The following is a 23778-nucleotide window of genomic DNA, read 5'->3' on the forward strand; positions in this document are numbered from 1 at the left end:
AACCAATTATTGATAATGTCTCAAACTAAATGAAGAAAACACACAACTATAATGGCACTTGCCCTTTAGCAGTTGGGTCAAGTTCCCTTTTTCTAATCGAGATGACAAAGAAAATAGTTATTAGAACAAGTGAGAACATTGTTGTTATTCTTCCATGAAAGCTTGATTAGCATAGCCGTACAGTAGAATTACATTCCAAGTAAAGACACCAAATAATCTTTTGTTAAAGAACAAATGAATCAAATAAGCAAATCACCAGATGTATGTCTATCTAGAATTGAGCTTGGATACGGTCTACAATTTTCTTGTCCACCTGGAATGCTTTGGCAAGGATATCATCTGAGATGGATGGCTTGGATCCAAACGCTGCATTGGCTATGGTGATTACTCCAGGGTTCTTGCTGCTCAGCGCCGCAATGGCTATTGCTTTGTTGGCTCCAATGTTGAACTGAAAGTGAATAAGACCTTGCGGAAACACAAACACGTCTCCTTTGTGCAGAACTTTCGAGAACAACTTGTTCTCGGGGTTGGAGGTGACAAAACCGACATAGAGCGAGCCTTCCAGCACTAGTAGAAAAAGGGCCTATTGTCCCGGTTCGTGAGGGCCTTCTGTCCCGGTTTGTGAACCGGGACTAAAAGGTCGTTACTAATGCCCTTGGCCTTTAGTTCCAGTTCTTACACGAACCGGGACAGAAGGTCCTCCACGTGGCCGCTGCGGCCAGCCCAGGACGGAGGGCCTTTGCTCCCGGTTGGTGACACCAACCGGGACCAATAGGCATCCACGCGTCAGCATTTCAGGGGCTGGGGTTTTTGTTTTTGTTTTTTGAAACGGGGGGGGGGGGTTGGGGGTTTTGGGGGGTTAATTTAGGTTGTTATTAGGTAGCTATTAGAGAGAAGTGTCCTCTCTAATATCTTCGTGCTTGGTTTACCAACGCTACGTACTGCTATGCCTAAACATGGCTTAGATTGAAGTGAAGGCAACATGTGGTGCATGTCGAAAGTAATACTAATCCTAACTTGATCAAGTTTGGATTGTACTACTTTCCACACGCACCACATGCATGTTGCCTTCACTTCAATCCAATCCATGTTCATTTCACCCGCTGATATATAATAACTCTTCATGCGCGCATCATGCATCATCATATATAATAACAAGTCCTACTAATCATCATCATACAACTTCTACTCATTATTAATAACAAGTCATACGATCATCATCCTCACAGTCATCGAACCAACCCTACTTAATTGTTCTTACCACATGATCATCAGTATTAGGTAGGACCGAAATACCCTCTTTAAGGTAAAATAGCATAAAACAATATAGACCCTGACTCTCCATTATGGAGAATGGAGATCATTCTGTCTCCAATTCTTGCACTTCGCTTCCTTTTGCTTCCAAGAACCTCCTTGCGACTGTCCATACATTTTTTCCATTCTTTGATTTGCATGTCTCCACTTCTTTTAGAAATCCGGTATGGACAGTTGAGATTCGTAGGATGACCTGGTTGTATATTCAAAACATCAAGCCTACCATTCTGATACATCAAATGAGGCACACAATCCTCTGGGATTATCTGTTGAAAAACATAGTAATAACTTCATAGTTAGCAATGATGTACTAGTTTTAGAACTATGCAAAATATGCACGGATGTCGTAATAGTAAGAAATCTTACCAGGGTATCTCCATAGTAGTTACCGTAGTTCAACACGTGCACTAGTGGCACGTATTGACCATAATGCGGAGGAGTTTTACAATAGATATTTTAATTCTCGAGATCAGTACAAAATCCGACCAGATGAGTTTTCTCCTTATAAGTTAACTCAGAGCCATCGGTGTAGTAGGTTCTGTCTACCATATTCCGCACATTGTTTGAACAATCAAAATAAGCTGTCAATGAAAATAAGCAGTCAACTATTTTGAAATGAACAATATAAATTAGCTAATTAACTATGTTTGAGAAACTCACATAGCGGTAGAATTGGAGGCGTATCAACAAGGCCCCTCTGACCAAGCCGGCCTCCTCCGCCGAGTCGACGACGAGGATGCGGGATAGGCATCGTCGACGTCGATGCGGGAATAATTGCTTTAACTAAAAAAACAAACTAGTTCTATTAATTTCCTTGCTAAAAATAAACTACTTCTATAGTAAAATAAACTAGTTTTGTTAAATCAACTAGTTCAACTACTAATTAAGCACTTACTATAAATAAAATAAAGTAGTTTTATTAATTAATCAACTAGTTCAACTACTAAGCACTTACTATAAATAAATAAAATAAAGTAGTTGTTACTAAAAATAAACTACTTCTATATATAGTAAAATTTAATAAAATAGTTCTATTAATTAATCAACTAGTTCAACTACTAAGCACTTACTATAAATATATAAAATAAAGTAGTTCTTACTAAAAATAAACTATTTCTATATATAGTAAAATTTAATAAAATAGTTTTATTAAATCAACTAGTTCAACTACTAAGCACTAACCTAAAATCGATATGTACTAATAATTAAGCTTAATAAAAAATTAATACATATATGAAATAAACGTATATAAACAAAAAAAATTGTATGAACATTATATTCATACATACATAGCCACATCCATTCATCATATAGCTACCACATACATATATATATACATTATATATATGAAAAAAATGCAATGAACAAAAAAATAATACAAATTATATGAAAAAAAATAAACAGAGCCGTGGCGTGGCGGCGGCAAACACCGGGCGACGGAGGGCGACGGCGTGGGCGGCGGAGGGCGACGGCGTGGGTGGCGGAGGGCGACGGCGACCGCGGCGGGCCGGGGTCGGAGGGCGACGGTGACGTACGGGCGACGGCTCGGGGGCGCGCGGCGGAGGCTGACGGCGACGGCGGCGGGGGGCGGAGGACGACGGCGACGGGCGATGGCGTGGGCTCGGGGGCACGGGCGACGGCGACGGCGGTGGGGCAGCCTGGCAGCGTAGATCGAGCTCGCGGCGTCGTCGGGCTGGGGGAAACTGGCGATGGAAATCTGAAAATTTCCTAAGTGCTGGGTTATATAGCAAAGGCTTTGGTCCCGGTTCAACGCACAAACCGGAACCAATGCCCACCCTTTAGTCCCAGTTGGTGGCACCAACCGGGACCAAAGACCTCTTTTCACCAGCCCGAAGGGCGGGAAGCAGAGGGCTTTGGTCCCGGTTGGTGGCACCAACCGGGACTAAAGGGTGGGCATTGGTTCCGGTTGGTGCCACCAACCGGGACCAAAGGGGAGCATTGGTTCTGGTTGGAGCCACCAACTGGGACTAATGTGCTGGCGCGGTGCGGTGGGAAGTTTAGTCCCACCTCGCTAGCTGAGAGAGCTCAGCACCTGTTTATAAGCTGCGTTGCAGCTCAGGTGCTGAGCTCCTCTCTAATATGCAGGCATTACATGCCTACCCTTGTCACTGCCATGTTGGGCCTATTGGGCCTGCGGGCCTGCATCCTGGCCCATGTGCAGATGGGTTTCTAGTCGTATGCAGGCCGTGTGGCCCATTAGGCGGCATTTTTTTATTTTTTCCAGTATTTTTTTGTTTTTTGAATTATTTATTATCTTTTGATTTTCGCTTTATTTTTTTATTCTTTTTGCTTTTAGCTCAGAATAATTATAAACTTTCTGTTACTCCATTAGTTTCCAAATTTGAATAGTTTAAATTTTAATTCTTTACGAAAATACTAGAGGTTTATAAAAGCTTTTTAGTTGATTCTTTTTGCTATTAGAGTTTATAAAAGCATATCAAATGAACTCTGAAAAGGTTGAAAGTTTGCATGGTATCATCATTTCATCCACATAGCATGTTCAAAAAGTTGAGAGGGTTACGGCAAAAACTGGATGCACTTCGTGTACAAAACGGACAATCTCTTTCAAAGTATCAGGATTTCATACGGAAACTCGTCTGTTACAAAGAGATTTCATTTTTTAAACTTATTTGAACTCCTGACTTTTTGTGTGTTCAAAATGCACCATTCAAAGCCACATCATCATTTTTCAATCCTTTCTGACTTCATTTGTTATTTTTCATGCATTTACTAATTATTTTGAGCTATAAGACCCTAAAATTGAAAAGCATTTCAAATGAACTCTGAAAAGGTTGAAAGTTGGCATGGTATCATCATTTCATCCACATAGCATGTGCAAGAAAGTTGAGAGGGTTACGTCAAAAACTGGATGCACTTCGTGTACAAAACGGACAATCTCTTTCAAAGTATCAGGATTTCATACGGAAACTCGTCTGTTACAAAGAGATTTCATTTTTTTTAACTTATTTGAACTCCTGACTTTTTGTGTGTTCAAAATGCACCATTCAAAGCTACATCATCATTTTTCAATCCTTTCTGACTTCATTTGTTATTTTTCATGCATTTACTAATTATTTTGAGCTATAAGACCCAAAAATTGAAAAGCATTTCAAATGAACTCTGAAAAGGTTGAAAGTTGGCATGGTATCATCATTTCATCCACATAGCATGTGCAAGAAAGTTGAGAGGGTTACGGCAAATACTGGATGCACTTCGTGTACAAAACGGACAATCTCTTTCAAAGTATCAGGATTTCATCCGGAAACTCGTCTGTTACAAAGGGATTTCATTTTTTAATACTTATTTGAACTCCTGACTTTTTGTGTGTTCAAAATGCACCATTCAAAGCCACATCATCATTTTTCCATCCTTTCTGACTTCATTTGTTATTTTTCATGCATTTACTAATTATTTTGAGCTATAAGACACTAAAATTGAAAAGCATTTCAAATGAACTCTGAAAAGGTTGAAAGTTGGCATGGTATCATCATTTCATCCACAACATAGATGCGCTTATTTCAAATTTACTCTGAAAAGGTTAAAAGTGAAAAGCATTTCAAATGAACTCTGAAAAGGTTGAAAGTTTTTTTTTCTCTTTTGCTTTATTTGTTTTGTTTTGTTTCTACTTACAACAAAAAACTTATTTATTTTATTTCTAATTACTTATGTATTTTACTTTAATTATTTTATTTTTATTTATTTTACTGCTGCTATTTTTATTTATTTTACTGCTAGTATTTTTACTTAAGTTATTAAGGTTTATTTATTGTAGTTATTATAGTTTATTTTATTTTATTTTATTAAGGTTTATTTAGTTTTATTTATTTTATTAAGGTTTATTTATTTTATAAATATAAAAAAATGAACATAGATGCGCTTATAGAGAAAATTAAACCTAAATTCACAGTAAATTTCAATTTACTGTGAATTTAGGTGAAATTCCCTGTATAAGGGCATCTATTTTCGCTTTAAGAGAAGCTCAAAAGGCATAGAGGGACGGGCTTATAAACTGGTGTGAGCGCCCTTCGGTTGGCGAGGTGGGACTAAACACTGGCCGCAACTAGGACCAGCCCTTTAGTCCCGGTTTGTGGTATGAACCGGGACTAAAGGGTGGTGCACTAGTAGAAAAAGGGCATATTGTCCCGGTTCGTGAGGGCCTTCTGTCCCGGTTTGTGAACCGGGACTAAAAGGTCGTTACTAATGCCCTTGGCCTTTAGTTCCGGTTCTTACACGAACCGGGACAGAAGGTCCTCCACGTGGCCGCTGCGGCCAGCCCAGGATGGAGGGCCTTTGGTCCCGGTTGGTGACACCAACCGGGACCAATAGGCATCCACGCGTCAGCATTTCAGGGGCTGGGGTTTTTGTTTTTTTTAAAGGGGGGGGGTTTGGGGGTTTTGGGGGGTTAATTTAGGTTGTTATTAGGTAGCTATTAGAGAGAAGTGTCCTCTCTTATATCTCCGTGCTTGGTTTACCAACGCTACGTACTGCTATGCCTAAACATGGCTTAGATAGAAGTGAAGGCAACATGTGGTGCATGTCGAACGTAATACTAATCCTAACTTGATCAAGTTTGGATTGTACTACTTTCGACACGGACCACATGCATGTTGCCTTCACTTCAATACAATCCATGTTCATTTCACCTGCTGATATATAATAACTCTTCATGCGCGCATCATGCATCATCATATATAATAACAAGTCCTACTAATCATCATCATACAACTTCTACTCGTTATTAATAACAAGTCATACGATCATCATCCTCACAGTCATCGAACCAACCCTACTTAATTGTTCTTAGCACATGATCATCAGTATTAGGTAGGACCGAAATACCCTCTTTAAGGTAAAATAGCATAAAACAATATAGACCCTGACTCTCCATTATGGAGAATGGAGATCATCCTGTCTCCAGTTCTTGCGCTTCGCTTCCTTTTGCTTCCAAGAACCTCCTTGCGACTGTCCATACATTTTTTCCATTCTTTGATTTGCATGTCTCCACTTCTTTTAGAAATGCGGTATGGACAGTTGAGATTCGTAGGATGACCTGGTTGTATATTCAAAACATCAAGCCTACCATTCTGATACATCAAATGAGGCACACAATCCTCTGGGATTATCTGTTGAAAAACATAGTAATAACTTCATAGTTAGCAATGATGTACTAGTTTTAGAACTATGAAAAATATGCACGGATGTCGTAATAGTAAGAAATCTTACCAGGGTATCTCCATAGTAGTTACCGTAGTTCAACACGTGACTAGTGGCACGTATTGACCATAATGCGGAGGAGTTTTACAATAGATATTGTAATTCTCAAGATCAGTACAAAATCCGACCAGATGAGTTTTCTCCTTATAAGTTAACTCAGAGCCATCGGTGTAGTAGGTTCTGTCTACCATGTTCCGCACACTGTTTGAACAATCAAAATAAGTTGTCAATGAAAATAAGCTGTCAACTATTTTGAAATGAACAATATAAATTAGCTAATTCACTATGTTTGAGAAACTCACATAGTGGTAGAATTGGAGGCGTATCAACAAGGACCCAAATGTCCATATTGTCTTGCTCGATGTTAGGATCACCAAGATCCATGGTGACAAGCATACCCTCATCAAAACCATACATCTTGCAAAATGCTTCCCAATTTTTGCAACCAAAATGGGTAACGCTCTCAGAATTATACAGCTTTACTTCAAAATCTATATCATGATGGATCCTTAGGTGAATTTTCTTTGTTTCCATACTTTCATGGTCTTCAAAACCCATCCTCTCCAAGACGTAGCGTCTTGCATGGCATGGGATAAGCTAGTCGAATTGTAAAAGATGAAAAGTACACGTTAAAATAGTTGAAATCGTGCTTAATTACGAAAAAATGACACTTGTCGTCGTTGCGTACCGTTTCAACAGCGAAGGTCTCCTCCACCTTAATACTGAAGCGCCGATCTTCGTCCAGGTGAGGCCTGTCGCACTGACCTCGGTCGTCGTGGCACCAGTCGCACTCCCCCGGGAGACTTTCGTCGTCCGAGTACGACATTTCCTATGTTCATAATTCAAATATTAAACATCTACAATTAAATATATGTACTAAAAAACCTAAGTTAGATCATTATTATTCATCACGGGTTGACTATCGGTTTGTCGAGTCTTTTCTTGAAAACTCTCAGCTCACGTGGTGTATACATTCGACCGTTGGTGATGGTCGCTCCTCCCTTTGTCCCCGTGTGCATTACACCGAAATGTCTAGCACACGGGAACAAAGGAGAAGCAACCCCCACGACAACAGTCGGGATTCTTCGTCCTCTCATATATATATGGTGGAACTCTCCCTCACTGATTCCTCTCTGACATTTGCGACCGTCGGTGATGGTAGCTCCTTCTTTCGTTCTCGAGTGCATTACACCAAATTGTCTAGCACACGGGAACGAAGGAGAAGCTACCCCCACGACAACAGTCGGGATTCTTCGTCCTCTCATATATGGTGCAGACTCGACAGACTTACAGTCAACCCGAAATATCGTTTAATTATCTTTCTAAAAGAGGATTTGGCTGGTCTCACCTCGATGTCGGAGGGGGCGGTGACGGGGACGACGGCGGGGATGATGGACGGGCCGGGGGCTCCTAGATTTCTGCGAAAACAAAAACCCTATAAGCTATCAACTAATCATAGTGCTCTCCAATTTTAGCATTCAAAGTAGGATCGGAGTAGTTTTCCACTTTGAGCATTCAATAAGCAAAATCAAATCACAAAATAAAGTAGTATTCAAATTAGGATGCATTCAATTATAAGCAAAACTACATCATCTCCATGCGTCCGTACATCGTCGAATATTATCACTAATACACCTGGAATACTATCATACATATAGCATCGCTAGTACAGCTAGAACAGTAGCGCCCGACGGGTATCAGCGCGGGCGGTGGACACCCAAAGGGATGGAACCATCACAGGATCATAGCTCCAGTGAGATCCCTGAAGAACCTGCCAGGTATTGTCGAACCTACCCTCCAACGCAACCATGTAGCGACGGACGTGCTGGTCCTCCTCGCTGACACGGTGACGTACCACCTCCGCGGTGTCCGGAAGCCTCGGCACCGTCACTGGCCCACGCGAGCGCCACCAAACAAGGATCGGGTCAACGACGGGCTGGTTCCTCACCAACCTACGCCCACCGGAAGGTAGCACCTCCCAAAACCAGCCCGGCGGAGCCCAGTCCCGGACATGGCCCCTCTGATCAAGCCGGCCTCCTCCGCGGAGTCGACGACGAGGATGCGGGATAGGCATCGTCGACGTCGATGCGGGAATGATTGCTTTAACTAAAAAACAAACTAGTTCTATTAATTTCCTTGCTAAAAATAAACTACTTCTATAGTAAAATAAACTAGTTTTGTTAAATCAACTAGTTCAACTACTAATTAAGCACTTACTATAAATAAAATAAAGTAGTTTTATTAATTAATCAACTAGTTCAACTACTAAGCACTTACTATAAATAAATAAAATAAAGTAGTTTTTACTAAAAATAAACTACTTCTATATATAGTAAAATTTAATAAAATAGTTTTATTAAATCAACTAGTTCAACTACTAAGCACTAACCTAAAATCGATATGTACTAATAATTAACCTCAATAAAAAATTAATACATATATGAAATAAACGTATATAAACAAAAAAATTGTATGAACATTATATTCATACATACATGGCCACATCCATTCATCATATAGCTACCACATACATATATATATACATTATATATATGAAAAAATGCAATGAACAAAAAAATAATACAAATTATATGAAAAAAAATAAACAGAGCCGTGGCGTGGCGCCGGCTCACATCGGGCGACGGAGGGCGACGGCGTGGGTGGCGGAGGGCGACGGCGACCGCGGCGGGCCGGGGGCGGAGGGCGACGGTGACGTACGGGCGACGGCTCGGGGGCGCGCGGCGGAGGCCGACGGCGACGGCGACGGGCGATGGCGTGGGCTCGGGGGCACGGGCGACGGCGACGGCGGCGTAGATCGAGCTCGCGGCGTCGTCGGGCGGGGGGAAATTGGCGATGGAAATCTAAAAATTTCCTAAGTGCTGGCTTAAGCAAAGGCTTTGGTCCCGGTTCAACGCACAAACCGGAACCAATGCCCACCCTTTAGTCCCGGTTGGTGCCACCAACCGGGACTAAAGGCCTCTTTTCACCAGCCCAAAGGGCGGGAAGCAGAGGGCTTTGATCCCGGTTGGTGCCACCAACCGGGACCAAAGGGGAGCATTGGTTCCGGTTGGATCCACCAACCGGGACTAATGTGCTGGCGCAGTGCGGTGGGAAGTTTAGTCCCACCTCGCTAGCTGACAGAGCTCAGCACCTGTTTATAAGTTGCGTTGCAGCTCAGGTGCTGAGCTCCTCTCTAATATGCAGGCATTACATGCCTACCCTTGTCACTGCCATGTTGAGCCTATTGGGCCTGCGGGCCTGCATCCTGGCCCATGTGCAGATGGGTTTCTAGTCGTATGTAGGCCGTGTGGCATATTAGGCGGCATTTTTTATTTTTTTCCAGCATATTTTTGTTTTTTGAATTATTTATTTTCTTTTGATTTTTGCTTTATTTTTTTTATTCTTTTTGCTTTTACCTCAAAAAATTATAAACTTTCTGTTACTCCATAAGTTTCAAAATTTTAATAGTTTAAATTTTAATTCTTTACGAAAATACTAGAGGTTTATAAAAGCTTTTTAGTTGGTTCCTTTTGGCATGATATCATCATTTCATCCACATAGCATGTGCAAGAAAGTTGAGAGGGTTACGGCAAAAACTGGATGCACTTCGTGTACCAAACGGACAATCTCTTTCAAAGTATCAGGATTACATCCGGAAACTCGTCTGTTACAAAGGGATTTCATTTTTTAATACTTATTTGAACTCCTGACTTTTTGTGTGTTCAAAATGCACCATTCAAAGCCACATCATCATTTTTCAATCCTTTCTGACTTCAGTTGTTATTTTTCATGCATTTACTAATTATTTTGAGCTATAAGACCCTAAAATTGAAAAGCATTTCAAATGAACTCTGAAAAGGTTGAAAGTTGGCATGGTATCATCATTTCATCCACATAGCATGTTCAAGAAAGTTGAGAGGGTTACGGCAAATACTGGATGCACTTCGTGTACAAAATGGACAATCTCTTTCAAAGTATCAGGATTTCATCCGGAAACTCGTCTGTTACAAAGGGATTTCATTTTTTAATACTTATTTGAACTCCTGACTTTTTGTGTGTTCAAAATGCACCATTCAAAGCCACATCATCATTTTTCAATCCTTTCTGACTTCATTTGTTATTTTTCATGCATTTACTAATTATTTTGAGCTATAAGACCCTAAAATTGAAAAGCATTTAAAATGAACTCTGAAAAGGTTGAAAGTTGGCATGGTATCATCATTTCATCCACATAGCATGTGCATGAAAGTTGAGAGGGTTACGACAAATACTGGATGCACTTCGTATACAAAACGGACAATCTCTTTCAAAGTATCAGGATTTCATCAGGAAACTCGTCTGTTACAAAGGGATTTCATTTTTTAATACTTATTTGAACTCCTGACTTTTTGTGTGTTCAAAATGCACCATTCAAAGCCACATCATCATTTTTCAATCCTTTCTGACTTCATTTGTTATTTTTCATGCATTTACTAATTATTTTGAGCTATAAGACCCTAAAATTGAAAAGCATTTCAAATGAACTCTGAAAAGGTTGAAAGTTGGCATGATATCATCATTTCATCCACATAGCATGTGCAAGAAAGTTGAGAGGGTTACGGCAAATACTGGATGCACTTCGTATACAAAACGGACAATCTCTTTCAAAGTATCAGGATTTCATCCGGAAACTCGTCTGTTACAAAGGGATTTCATTTTTTCATACTTATTTGAACCCCTGACTTTTTGTGTGTTCAAAATGCACCATTCGAAGCCACATCATCATTTTTCAATCCTTCCTGGCTTCATTTGTTATTTTTCATGCATTTACTAATTATTTTGAGCTATAAGACCCTAAAATTGAAAAGCATTTCAAATGAACTCTGAAAAGGTTGAAAGTTGGCATGATATCATCATTTCATCCACATAGCATGTGCAAGAAAGTTGAGAGGGTTACGGCAAAAACTGGATGCACTTCGTGTACAACACGGACAATCTCTTTCAAAGTATCAGGATTTCATACGGAAACTCGTCTGTTACAAAGGGATTTCATTTTTTAAAACTTATTTGAACCCCTGACTTTTTGTGTGTTCAAAATGCACCATTCGAAGCCACATCATCATTTTTCAATCCTTCCTGGCTTCATTTGTTATTTTTCATGCATTTACTAATTATTTTGAGCTATAAGACCCTACAATTGAAAAGCATTTCAAATGAACTCTGAAAAGGTTGAAAGTTGGCATGATATCATCATTTCATCCACATAGCATGTGCAAGAAAGTTGAGAGGGTTACGGCAAATACTGGATGCACTTCGTGTAAAAAACGGACAATCTCTTTCAAAGTATCAGGATTTCATACGGAAACTCGTCTGTTACAAAGGGATTTCATTTTTTTAAACTTATTTGAACTCCTGACTTTTTGTGTGTTCAAAATGCACCATTCAAAGCCACATCATCATTTTTCAATCCTTTCTGACTTCATTTGTTATTTTTCATGCATTTACTAATTATTTTGAGCTATAAGACCCTAAAATTGAAAAGCATTTCAAATGAACTCTGAAAAGGTTGAAAGTTGGCATGGTATCATCATTTCATCCACATAGCATGTGCAAGAAAGTTGAGAGGTTTACGACAAATACTGGATGCACTTCGTATACAAAACGGACAATCTCTTTCAAAGTATCAGGATTTCATCCGGAAACTCGTCTGTTACAAAGGGATTTCATTTTTTAATACTTATTTGAACCCCTGACTTTTTGTGTGTTCAAAATGCACCATTCGAAGCCACATCATCATTTTTCAATCCTTCCTGGCTTCATTTGTTATTTTTCATGCATTTACTAATTACTTTGAGCTATAAGACCCTAAAATTGAAAAGTATTTCAAATGAACTCTGAAAAGGTTCAAAGTTGGCATGATATCATCATTTCATCCACATAGCATGTGCAAGAAAGTTGAGAGGGTTACGGCAAAAACTGGATGCACTTCGTGTACAACACGGACAATCTCTTTCAAAGTATCAGGATTTCATACGGAAACTCGTCTGTTACAAAGGGATTTCATTTTTTAAAACTTATTTGAACTCCTGACTTTTTGTGTGTTCAAAATGCACCATTCAAAGCCACATCATCATTTTTCAATCCTTTCTGACTTCATTTGTTATTTTTCATGCATTTACTAATTATTTTGAGCTATAAGACCCTACAATTGAAAAGCATTTCAAATGAACTCTGAAAAGGTTGAAAGTTGGCATGATATCATCATTTCATCCACATAGCATGTGCAAGAAAGTTGAGAGGGTTACGGCAAATACTGGATGCACTTCGTGTAAAAAACGGACAATCTCTTTCAAAGTATCAGGATTTCATACGGAAACTCGTCTGTTACAAAGGGATTTCATTTTTTTAAACTTATTTGAACTCCTGACTTTTTGTGTGTTCAAAATGCACCATTCAAAGCCACATCATCATTTTTCAATCCTTTCTGACTTCATTTGTTATTTTTCATGCATTTACTAATTATTTTGAGCTATAAGACCCTAAAATTGAAAAGCATTTCAAATGAACTCTGAAAAGGTTGAAAGTTGGCATGGTATCATCATTTCATCCACATAGCATGTGCAAGAAAGTTGAGAGGTTTACGACAAATACTGGATGCACTTCGTATACAAAACGGACAATCTCTTTCAAAGTATCAGGATTTCATCCGGAAACTCGTCTGTTACAAAGGGATTTCATTTTTTAATACTTATTTGAACCCCTGACGTTTTGTGTGTTCAAAATGCACCATTCGAAGCCACATCATCATTTTTCAATCCTTCCTGGCTTCATTTGTTATTTTTCATGCATTTACTAATTACTTTGAGCTATAAGACCCTAAAATTGAAAAGCATTTCAAATGAACTCTGAAAAGGTTCAAAGTTGGCATGATATCATCATTTCATCCACATAGCATGTGCAAGAAAGTTGAGAGGGTTACGGCAAAAACTGGATGCACTTCGTGTACAACACGGACAATCTCTTTCAAAGTATCAGGATTTCATACGGAAACTCGTCTGTTACAAAGGGATTTCATTTTTTAAAACTTATTTGAACTCCTGACTTTTTGTGTGTTCAAAATGCACCATTCAAAGCCACATCATCATTTTTCAATCCTTTCTGACTTCATTTGTTATTTTTCATGCATTTACTAATTATTTTGAGCTATAAGACCCTACAATTGAAAAGCATTTCAAATGAACTCTGAAAAGGTTGAAAGTTGGCATGATATCATCATTTCATCCACATAGCATGTGCAAGAAAGTTGAGAGGGTTACGGCAAATACTGGATGCACTTCGTGTAAAAAACGGACAATCTCTTTCAAAGTATCAGGATTTCATACGGAAACTCGTCTGTTACAAAGGGATTTCATTTTTTTAAACTTATTTGAACTCCTGACTTTTTGTGTGTTCAAAATGCACCATTCAAAGCCACATCATCATTTTTCAATCCTTTCTGACTTCATTTGTTATTTTTCATGCATTTACTAATTATTTTGAGCTATAAGACCCTAAAATTGAAAAGCATTTCAAATGAACTCTGAAAAGGTTGAAAGTTGGCATGGTATCATCATTTCATCCACATAGCATGTGCAAGAAAGTTGAGAGGTTTACGACAAATACTGGATGCACTTCGTATACAAAACGGACAATCTCTTTCAAAGTATCAGGATTTCATCCGGAAACTCGTCTGTTACAAAGGGATTTCATTTTTTAATACTTATTTGAACCCCTGACTTTTTGTGTGTTCAAAATGCACAATTTGAAGCCACATCATCATTTTTCAATCCTTCCTGACTTCATTTGTTATTTTTCATGCATTTACTAATTATTTTGAGCTATAAGACCCTAAAATTGAAAAGCATTTCAAAGGAACTCTGAAAAGGTTGAAAGTTGGCATGATATCATCATTTCATCCACATAGCATGTGCAAGAAAGTTGAGAGGGTTACGGCAAAAACTGGATGCACTTCGTGTACAACACGGACAATCTCTTTCAAAGTATCAGGATTTCATACGGAAACTCGTCTGTTACAAAGGGATTTCATTTTTTAAAACTTATTTGAACTCCTGACTTTTTGTGTGTTCAAAATGCACCATTCAAAGCCACATCATCATTTTTCAATCCTTTCTGACTTCATTTGTTATTTTTCATGCATTTACTAATTATTTTGAGCTATAAGACCCTAAAATTGAAAAGCATTTCAAATGAACTCTGAAAAGGTTGAAAGTTGGCATGATATCATCATTTCATCCACATAGCATGTGCAAGAAAGTTGAGAGGGTTACGGCAAATACTGGATGCACTTCGTGTACAAAACGGACAATCTCTTTCAAAGTATCAGGATGTCATACGGAAACTCGTCTGTTACAAAGGGATTTCATTTTTTTAAACTTATTTGAACTCCTGACTTTTTGTGTGTTCAAAATGCACCATTCAAAGCCACATCATCATTTTTCAATCCTTTCTGACTTCATTTGTTATTTTTCATGCATTTACTAATTATTTTGAGCTATAAGACTCTAAAATTGAAAAGCATTTCAAATGAACTCTGAAAAGGTTGAAAGTTGGCATGGTATGATCATTTCATCCACATAGCATGTGCAAGAAAGTTGAGAGGGTTACGGCAAATACTGGATGCACTTCGTATACAAAACAGACAATCTCTTTCAAAGTATCAGGATTTCATCCGGAAACTCGTCTGTTACAAAGGGATTTCATTTTTTAATACTTATTTGGACCCCCGACTTTTTGTGTGTTCAAAATGCACCATTCAAAGCCACATCATCATTTTTCAATCCTTCCTGACTTCATTTGTTATTTTTCATGCATTTACTAATTATTTTGAGCTATAAGACCCTAAAATTGAAAAGCATTTGAAGTGAACTCTGAAAAGGTTGAAAGTTGGCATGATATCATCATTTCATCCACATAGCATGTGCAAGAAAGTTGAGAGGGTTACGGCAAAAACTGGATGCACTTCGTGTACAACACGGACAATCTCTTTCAAAGTATCAGGATTTCATACGGAAACTCGTCTGTTACAAAGGGATTTCATTTTTTAAAACTTATTTGAACCCCTGACTTTTTGTGTGTTCAAAATGCACCATTCGAAGCCACATCATCATTTTTCAATCCTTCCTGGCTTCATTTGTTATTTTTCATGCATTTACTAATTATTTTGAGCTATAAGACCCTACAATTGAAAAGCATTTCAAATGAACTCTGAAAAGGTTGAAAGTTGGCATGATATCATCATTTCATCCACATAGCATGTGCAAGAAAGTTGAGAGGGTTACGGCAAATACTGGATGCACTTCGTGTAAAAAACGGACAATCTCTTTCAAAGTATCAGGATTTCATACGGAAACTCGTCTGTTACAAAGGGATTTCATTTTTTTAAACTTATTTGAACTCCTGACTTTTTGTGTGTTCAAAATGCACCATTCAAAGCCACATCATCATTTTTCAATCCTTTCTGACTTCATTTGTTATTTTTCATGCATTTACTAATTATTTTGAGCTATAAGACCCTAAAATTGAAAAGCATTTCAAATGAACTCTGAAAAGGTTGAAAGTTGGCATGGTATCATCATTTCATCCACATAGCATGTGCAAGAAAGTTGAGAGGTTTACGACAAATACTGGATGCACTTCGTATACAAAACGGACAATCTCTTTCAAAGTATCAGGATTTCATCCGGAAACTCGTCTGTTACAAAGGGATTTCATTTTTTAATACTTATTTGAACCCCTGACTTTTTGTGTGTTCAAAATGCACCATTCGAAGCCACATCATCATTTTTCAATCCTTCCTGGCTTCATTTGTTATTTTTCATGCATTTACTAATTACTTTGAGCTATAAGACCCTAAAATTGAAAAGTATTTCAAATGAACTCTGAAAAGGTTCAAAGTTGGCATGATATCATCATTTCATCCACATAGCATGTGCAAGAAAGTTGAGAGGGTTACGGCAAAAACTGGATGCACTTCGTGTACAACACGGACAATCTCTTTCAAAGTATCAGGATTTCATACGGAAACTCGTCTGTTACAAAGGGATTTCATTTTTTAAAACTTATTTGAACTCCTGACTTTTTGTGTGTTCAAAATGCACCATTCAAAGCCACATCATCATTTTTCAATCCTTTCTGACTTCATTTGTTATTTTTCATGCATTTACTAATTATTTTGAGCTATAAGACCCTACAATTGAAAAGCATTTCAAATGAACTCTGAAAAGGTTGAAAGTTGGCATGATATCATCATTTCATCCACATAGCATGTGCAAGAAAGTTGAGAGGGTTACGGCAAATACTGGATGCACTTCGTGTAAAAAACGGACAATCTCTTTCAAAGTATCAGGATTTCATACGGAAACTCGTCTGTTACAAAGGGATTTCATTTTTTTAAACTTATTTGAACTCCTGACTTTTTGTGTGTTCAAAATGCACCATTCAAAGCCACATCATCATTTTTCAATCCTTTCTGACTTCATTTGTTATTTTTCATGCATTTACTAATTATTTTGAGCTATAAGACCCTAAAATTGAAAAGCATTTCAAATGAACTCTGAAAAGGTTGAAAGTTGGCATGGTATCATCATTTCATCCACATAGCATGTGCAAGAAAGTTGAGAGGTTTACGACAAATACTGGATGCACTTCGTATACAAAACGGACAATCTCTTTCAAAGTATCAGGATTTCATCCGGAAACTCGTCTGTTACAAAGGGATTTCATTTTTTAATACTTATTTGAACCCCTGACGTTTTGTGTGTTCAAAATGCACCATTCGAAGCCACATCATCATTTTTCAATCCTTCCTGGCTTCATTTGTTATTTTTCATGCATTTACTAATTACTTTGAGCTATAAGACCCTAAAATTGAAAAGCATTTCAAATGAACTCTGAAAAGGTTCAAAGTTGGCATGATATCATCATTTCATCCACATAGCATGTGCAAGAAAGTTGAGAGGGTTACGGCAAAAACTGGATGCACTTCGTGTACAACACGGACAATCTCTTTCAAAGTATCAGGATTTCATACGGAAACTCGTCTGTTACAAAGGGATTTCATTTTTTAAAACTTATTTGAACTCCTGACTTTTTGTGTGTTCAAAATGCACCATTCAAAGCCACATCATCATTTTTCAATCCTTTCTGACTTCATTTGTTATTTTTCATGCATTTACTAATTATTTTGAGCTATAAGACCCTACAATTGAAAAGCATTTCAAATGAACTCTGAAAAGGTTGAAAGTTGGCATGATATCATCATTTCATCCACATAGCATGTGCAAGAAAGTTGAGAGGGTTACGGCAAATACTGGATGCACTTCGTGTAAAAAACGGACAATCTCTTTCAAAGTATCAGGATTTCATACGGAAACTCGTCTGTTACAAAGGGATTTCATTTTTTTAAACTTATTTGAACTCCTGACTTTTTGTGTGTTCAAAATGCACCATTCAAAGCCACATCATCATTTTTCAATCCTTTCTGACTTCATTTGTTATTTTTCATGCATTTACTAATTATTTTGAGCTATAAGACCCTAAAATTGAAAAGCATTTCAAATGAACTCTGAAAAGGTTGAAAGTTGGCATGGTATCATCATTTCATCCACATAGCATGTGCAAGAAAGTTGAGAGGTTTACGACAAATACTGGATGCACTTCGTATACAAAACGGACAATCTCTTTCAAAGTATCAGGATTTCATCCGGAAACTCGTCTGTTACAAAGGGATTTCATTTTTTAATACTTATTTGAACCCCTGACTTTTTGTGTGTTCAAAATGCACAATTTGAAGCCACATAATCATTTTTCAATCCTTCCTGACTTCATTTGTTATTTTTCATGCATTTACTAATTATTTTGAGCTATAAGACCCTAAAATTGAAAAGCATTTCAAAGGAACTCTGAAAAGGTTGAAAGTTGGCATGATATCATCATTTCATCCACATAGCATGTGCAAGAAAGTTGAGAGGGTTACGGCAAAAACTGGATGCACTTCGTGTACAACACGGACAATCTCTTTCAAAGTATCAGGATTTCATACGGAAACTCGTCTGTTACAAAGGGATTTCATTTTTTAAAACTTATTTGAACTCCTGACTTTTTGTGTGTTCAAAATGCACCATTCAAAGCCACATCATCATTTTTCAATCCTTTCTGACTTCATTTGTTATTTTTCATGCATTTACTAATTATTTTGAGCTATAAGACCCTAAAATTGAAAAGCATTTCAAATGAACTCTGAAAAGGTTGAAAGTTGGCATGGTATCATCATTTCATCCACATAGCATGTGCAAGAAAGTTGAGAGGTTTACGACAAATACTGGATGCACTTCGTATACAAAACGGACAATCTCTTTCAAAGTATCAGGATTTCATCCGGAAACTCGTCTGTTACAAAGGGATTTCATTTTTTAATACTTATTTGAACCCCTGACTTTTTGTGTGTTCAAAATGCACAATTTGAAGCCACATAATCATTTTTCAATCCTTCCTGACTTCATTTGTTATTTTTCATGCATTTACTAATTATTTTGAGCTATAAGACCCTAAAATTGAAAAGCATTTCAAAGGAACTCTGAAAAGGTTGAAAGTTGGCATGATATCATCATTTCATCCACATAGCATGTGCAAGAAAGTTGAGAGGGTTACGGCAAAAACTGGATGCACTTCGTGTACAACACGGACAATCTCTTTCAAAGTATCAGGATTTCATACGGAAACTCGTCTGTTACAAAGGGATTTCATTTTTTAAAACTTATTTGAACTCCTGACTTTTTGTGTGTTCAAAATGCACCATTCAAAGCCACATCATCATTTTTCAATCCTTTCTGACTTCATTTGTTATTTTTCATGCATTTACTAATTATTTTGAGCTATAAGACCCTAAAATTGAAAAGCATTTCAAATGAACTCTGAAAAGGTTGAAAGTTGGCATGATATCATCATTTCATCCACATAGCATGTGCAAGAAAGTTGAGAGGGTTACGGCAAATACTGGATGCACTTCGTGTACAAAACGGACAATCTCTTTCAAAGTATCAGGATGTCATACGGAAACTCGTCTGTTACAAAGGGATTTCATTTTTTTAAACTTATTTGAACTCCTGACTTTTTGTGTGTTCAAAATGCACCATTCAAAGCCACATCATCATTTTTCAATCCTTTCTGACTTCATTTGTTATTTTTCATGCATTTACTAATTATTTTGAGCTATAAGACTCTAAAATTGAAAAGCATTTCAAATGAACTCTGAAAAGGTTGAAAGTTGGCATGGTATGATCATTTCATCCACATAGCATGTGCAAGAAAGTTGAGAGGGTTACGGCAAATACTGGATGCACTTCGTATACAAAACAGACAATCTCTTTCAAAGTATCAGGATTTCATCCGGAAACTCGTCTGTTACAAAGGGATTTCATTTTTTAATACTTATTTGAACCCCCGACTTTTTGTGTGTTCAAAATGCACCATTCAAAGCCACATCATCATTTTTCAATCCTTCCTGACTTCATTTGTTATTTTTCATGCATTTACTAATTATTTTGAGCTATAAGACCCTAAAATTGAAAAGCATTTGAAGTGAACTCTGAAAAGGTTGAAAGTTGGCATGATATCATCATTTCATCCACATAGCATGTGCAAGAAAGTTGAGAGGGTTACGGCAAAAACTGGATGCACTTCGTGTACAAAACGGACAATCTCTTTCAAAGTATCAGGATTTCATACGGAAACTCGTCTATTACAAAGGGATTTCATTTTTTAAAACTTATTTGAACTCCTGACTTTTTGTGTGTTCAAAATCCACCAATCAAAGCCACATCATCATTTTTCAATCCTTTCTGACTTCATTTGTTATTTTTCATGCATTTACTAATTATTTTGAGCTATAAGTCCCTAAAATTGAAAAGCATTTCAAACGAACTCTGAAAAGGTTGAAAGTTGGCATGATATCATCATTTCATCCACATAGCATGTGCAAGAAAGTGGAGAGGGTTACGGCAAATACTGGATGCACTTCGTGTACAAAACGGACAATCTCTTTCAAAGTATCAGGATTTCATACGGAAACTCGTCTGTTACAAAGGGATTTCATTTTTTTAAACTTATTTGAACTCCTGACTTTTTGTGTGTTCAAAATGCACCATTCAAAGCCACATCATCATTTTTCAATCCTTTCTGACTTCATTTGTTATTTTTCATGCATTTACTAATTATTTTGAGCTATAAGACCCTAAAATTGAAAAGCATTTCAAATGAACTCTGAAAAGGTTGAAAGTTGGCATGGTATCATCATTTCATCCACATAGCATGTGCAAGAAAGTTGAGAGGGTTACGGCAAATACTGGATGCACTTCGTATACAAAACGGACAATCTCTTTCAAAGTATCAGGATTTCATCCGGAAACTCGTCTGTTACAAAGGGATTTCATTTTTTAATACTTATTTGAACCCCTGACTTTTTGTGTGTTAAAAATGCACCATTCAAAGCCACATCATCATTTTTCAATCCTTCCTGACTTCATTTGTTATTTTTCATGCATTTACTAATTATTTTGAGCTATAAGACCCTAAAATTGAAAAGCATTTCAAATGAACTCTGAAAAGGTTGAAAGTTGGCATGGTATCATCATTTCATCCACAACATAGATGCGCTTATTTCAAATGAACTCTGAAAATGTTAAAATTGAAAAGCATTTCAAATGAACTCTGAAAAGGTTGAATTTTTTTCTCTTTTGCTTTATTTGTTTTGTTTTGTTTCTACTTACAACAAAAAACTTATTTATTTAATTTCTAATTACTTATGTATTTTACTTTAATTATTTTATTTTTATTAATTTTACTGTTGCTATTTTTATTTATTTTACTGCTACTATTTTTACTTAATTTATTAAGGTTTATTTATTGTAGTTACTATAGTTTATTTTATTTTCTTTTATTAAGGTTTATTTAATTTTATTTATTTTATTAAGGTTTATTTATTTTATAAATATAAAAAATGAACATAGATGCGCTTATAGAGAAAATTAAACCTAAATTCACAGTAAATTTCAATTTACTGTGAATTTAGGTGAAATTCCCTGTATAAGGGCATCTATTTTCACTTTAAGAGAAGCTCAACAAGGCATAGAGGGACGGGCTTATAAACTGGTGTGAGCGCCCTTCGGTTGGCGAGGTGGGACTAAACACTGGCCGCAACTAGGACCAGCCCTTTAGTCCCGGTTTATGGTATGAACCGGGACTAAAGGGTGGTGGGCCAGGAGCGTGGCCCATTGGTCCCGGTTTGTCCCACCAACCGGGACCAAAGGGTCCGGACGAACCGGGACCAATGCGGCCCGGCAGGCCCCTGGCCGCACGAACCGGGACCAATGCTCACATTAGTCCCGGTTCGTGACTGAACCGGGGCTAATGTGAAAACTGCCCTGTGACCTAAGCCCTGTTTTGTACTAGTGATGGGCCAGGAGCGTGGCCCATTGGTCCCGGTTTGTCCCACCAACCGGGACCAAAGGGTCCGGACGAACCGGGACCAATGCCCCCACGAGGCCCGGCAGGCCCCTGGCCGCACGAATCGGGACCAATGCTCACATTAGTCCCGGTTCGTGACTGAACCGGGGCTAATGTGAAAACTGCCCTGTGACCTAAGTCCTGTTTTCTACTAGTGCAGCACCATCAGGATTTCGGTTGCGCGGGGATGGATGTGGAGTGGATTTTGACCATAGGGTGCATAATCAACACGGGCCAGGGAGATGCCCAAAGTGTTCAAGCCAGCAATCTGCGCAACATTAACTGCGGCCACAGCGGAGCCTTGCTTGTTGCTCGTGTTCCCGGCCATGTGAAGGCCAGAGAAGTAGAAGTCTTCTACCATGGCAGTCTTCGGGTCTTTGCATGCAAATCCGTTGACGAAAGCTGCACATACATATACATATTTTCAAGAGTTAGCAAATACACATTGGCACCAATAAGTAGCTTGAACATATCACGGTAGGCATGCATGCATGCATGCTAATGTTGCGTGTTTGGTTATACGTACCTTGGGATGTTCTGTCGGCGACACAGAAATCCTGGAGTTGGCCTGGGTCGGAGGCAAGAGCACGAGAAGTGGACAGAGCGAATAGGGCAAGGAGGAAGAACTGTGCTGCCATTTGGATACCAATGTTGATTCTCCCAAAATCACTTGTGTGTTTGATCAAGTAGAGAGAGAACGAGTTATTGTGCTGCGTACTGCTTGTGCCGTCGAAGAGTTGGAGACCGGGTTATATAGGCATGGAAGAGGTAGCTTTTCTGTTGGAACGTTAACGCATGTGGCGGCTACGAAGAAAATCTTCTTATATCTAATTTATAATAAGGGAGTAACGAGAAACAAGTCTAAAGCGTGTACCTAGCAGGCGGCAGTCTTGCTTGCGACGGCTAATTAACTAATTGATCCCACTCCGGTCTATATTGTATGCGGTTTGAACAAGTCATGCTCGTATTTGTACTATCTCTCTTGTCTCACCAGATGGAATTGGCTTCAACCTATTATTATGAGTGCTCCCATGCGTACAGCACCCCCCGAAAAGCTTTAAAAATATATTTTTTTTCGTCCTCAGGTTGATTAGCTAAGACTAATCTGAATCAGATGGCCGATTGATTTGTCCCTAACCTGCATACCTAAGTCTAGATATAAAAAGCTTGGACCGGTGTCTCTATGCTATGATTCCTTCTCCTACTGTCAGAATCACGGCGCTCTGCCAAATGGCAGGCGCACGTCTTCTGTAAATTTGTTCAAGCTCCTGTTTTTATCAAGATTTTCATGTCCCTAAGTTTTAGGAACAAACCAGTATATAACAATTCCATTGGCCATTTATATTCTTTCTTTCTCCTTTTTTTTGCGAATATTCTTTATTTGTTTGTTTGTTTCTTTCTTTCTCCCTTTCTTTCTTCTACTAGCTAGTAGTTGGAGGATACAGTAGAAAGATACCTTACATTGTTTCTTACTTTTGTTTATCTGAAGTATAATTTTGAATCATTATAAAATCTGTATCAAACCCTTAAGATCTGTTGAGTTCAAACTTAAGAAATGTCATGAAATTGGTTCATGCAATTTGCTCAACATGCTAGAGATATAGGATTCCCTGTATGTTCGTGCTCCAAGTAATTTACTTGGGATTCCAGTTTGAGAATCTTTAGCTGAAATAATTTGTAGAGTATATC

The 23778-nt window shown here is 38.0% G+C and overlaps 1 protein-coding gene across 1 annotated transcript; it reads right to left on the bottom strand.

Moving 5' to 3' along the window:
• Window positions 1-271: 271 nt before the first annotated feature.
• On the bottom strand, window positions 272-22727 carry LOC109760839 (putative germin-like protein 2-1). Its single transcript, XM_040393677.1, has 3 exons — window positions 22616-22727; window positions 22253-22491; window positions 272-583 (listed from the first exon to the last, which is right to left on the bottom strand). The coding sequence occupies exons 1-3, from the start codon at window positions 22725-22727 to the stop codon at window positions 272-274; spliced, it is 663 nt and encodes a 220-aa protein (XP_040249611.1).
• Window positions 22728-23778: the final 1051 nt, after the last annotated feature.

This window comes from Aegilops tauschii, chromosome 1, assembly GCF_002575655.3.
Source record: "Aegilops tauschii subsp. strangulata cultivar AL8/78 chromosome 1, Aet v6.0, whole genome shotgun sequence".
Lineage (NCBI taxonomy): Eukaryota > Viridiplantae > Streptophyta > Magnoliopsida > Poales > Poaceae > Aegilops > Aegilops tauschii.

Excerpts from the sequence above, each read along its gene's own strand:
- LOC109760839 (XM_040393677.1), bottom strand. The coding sequence starts at position 22,727 with ATGGCAGCACAGTTCTTCCTCCTTGCCCTATTCGCTCTGTCCACTTCT. Across the intron at positions 22,492-22,615 it reads CGCCGACAGAACATCCCAAG|CTTTCGTCAACGGATTTGCA; the intron begins GTACGTATAACC and ends ATGTATGTGCAG. Across the intron at positions 584-22,252 it reads GCGCAACCGAAATCCTGATG|GCCCTTTTTCTACTAGTGCT; the intron begins GTGCTGCACTAG and ends CCGGGACAATAG.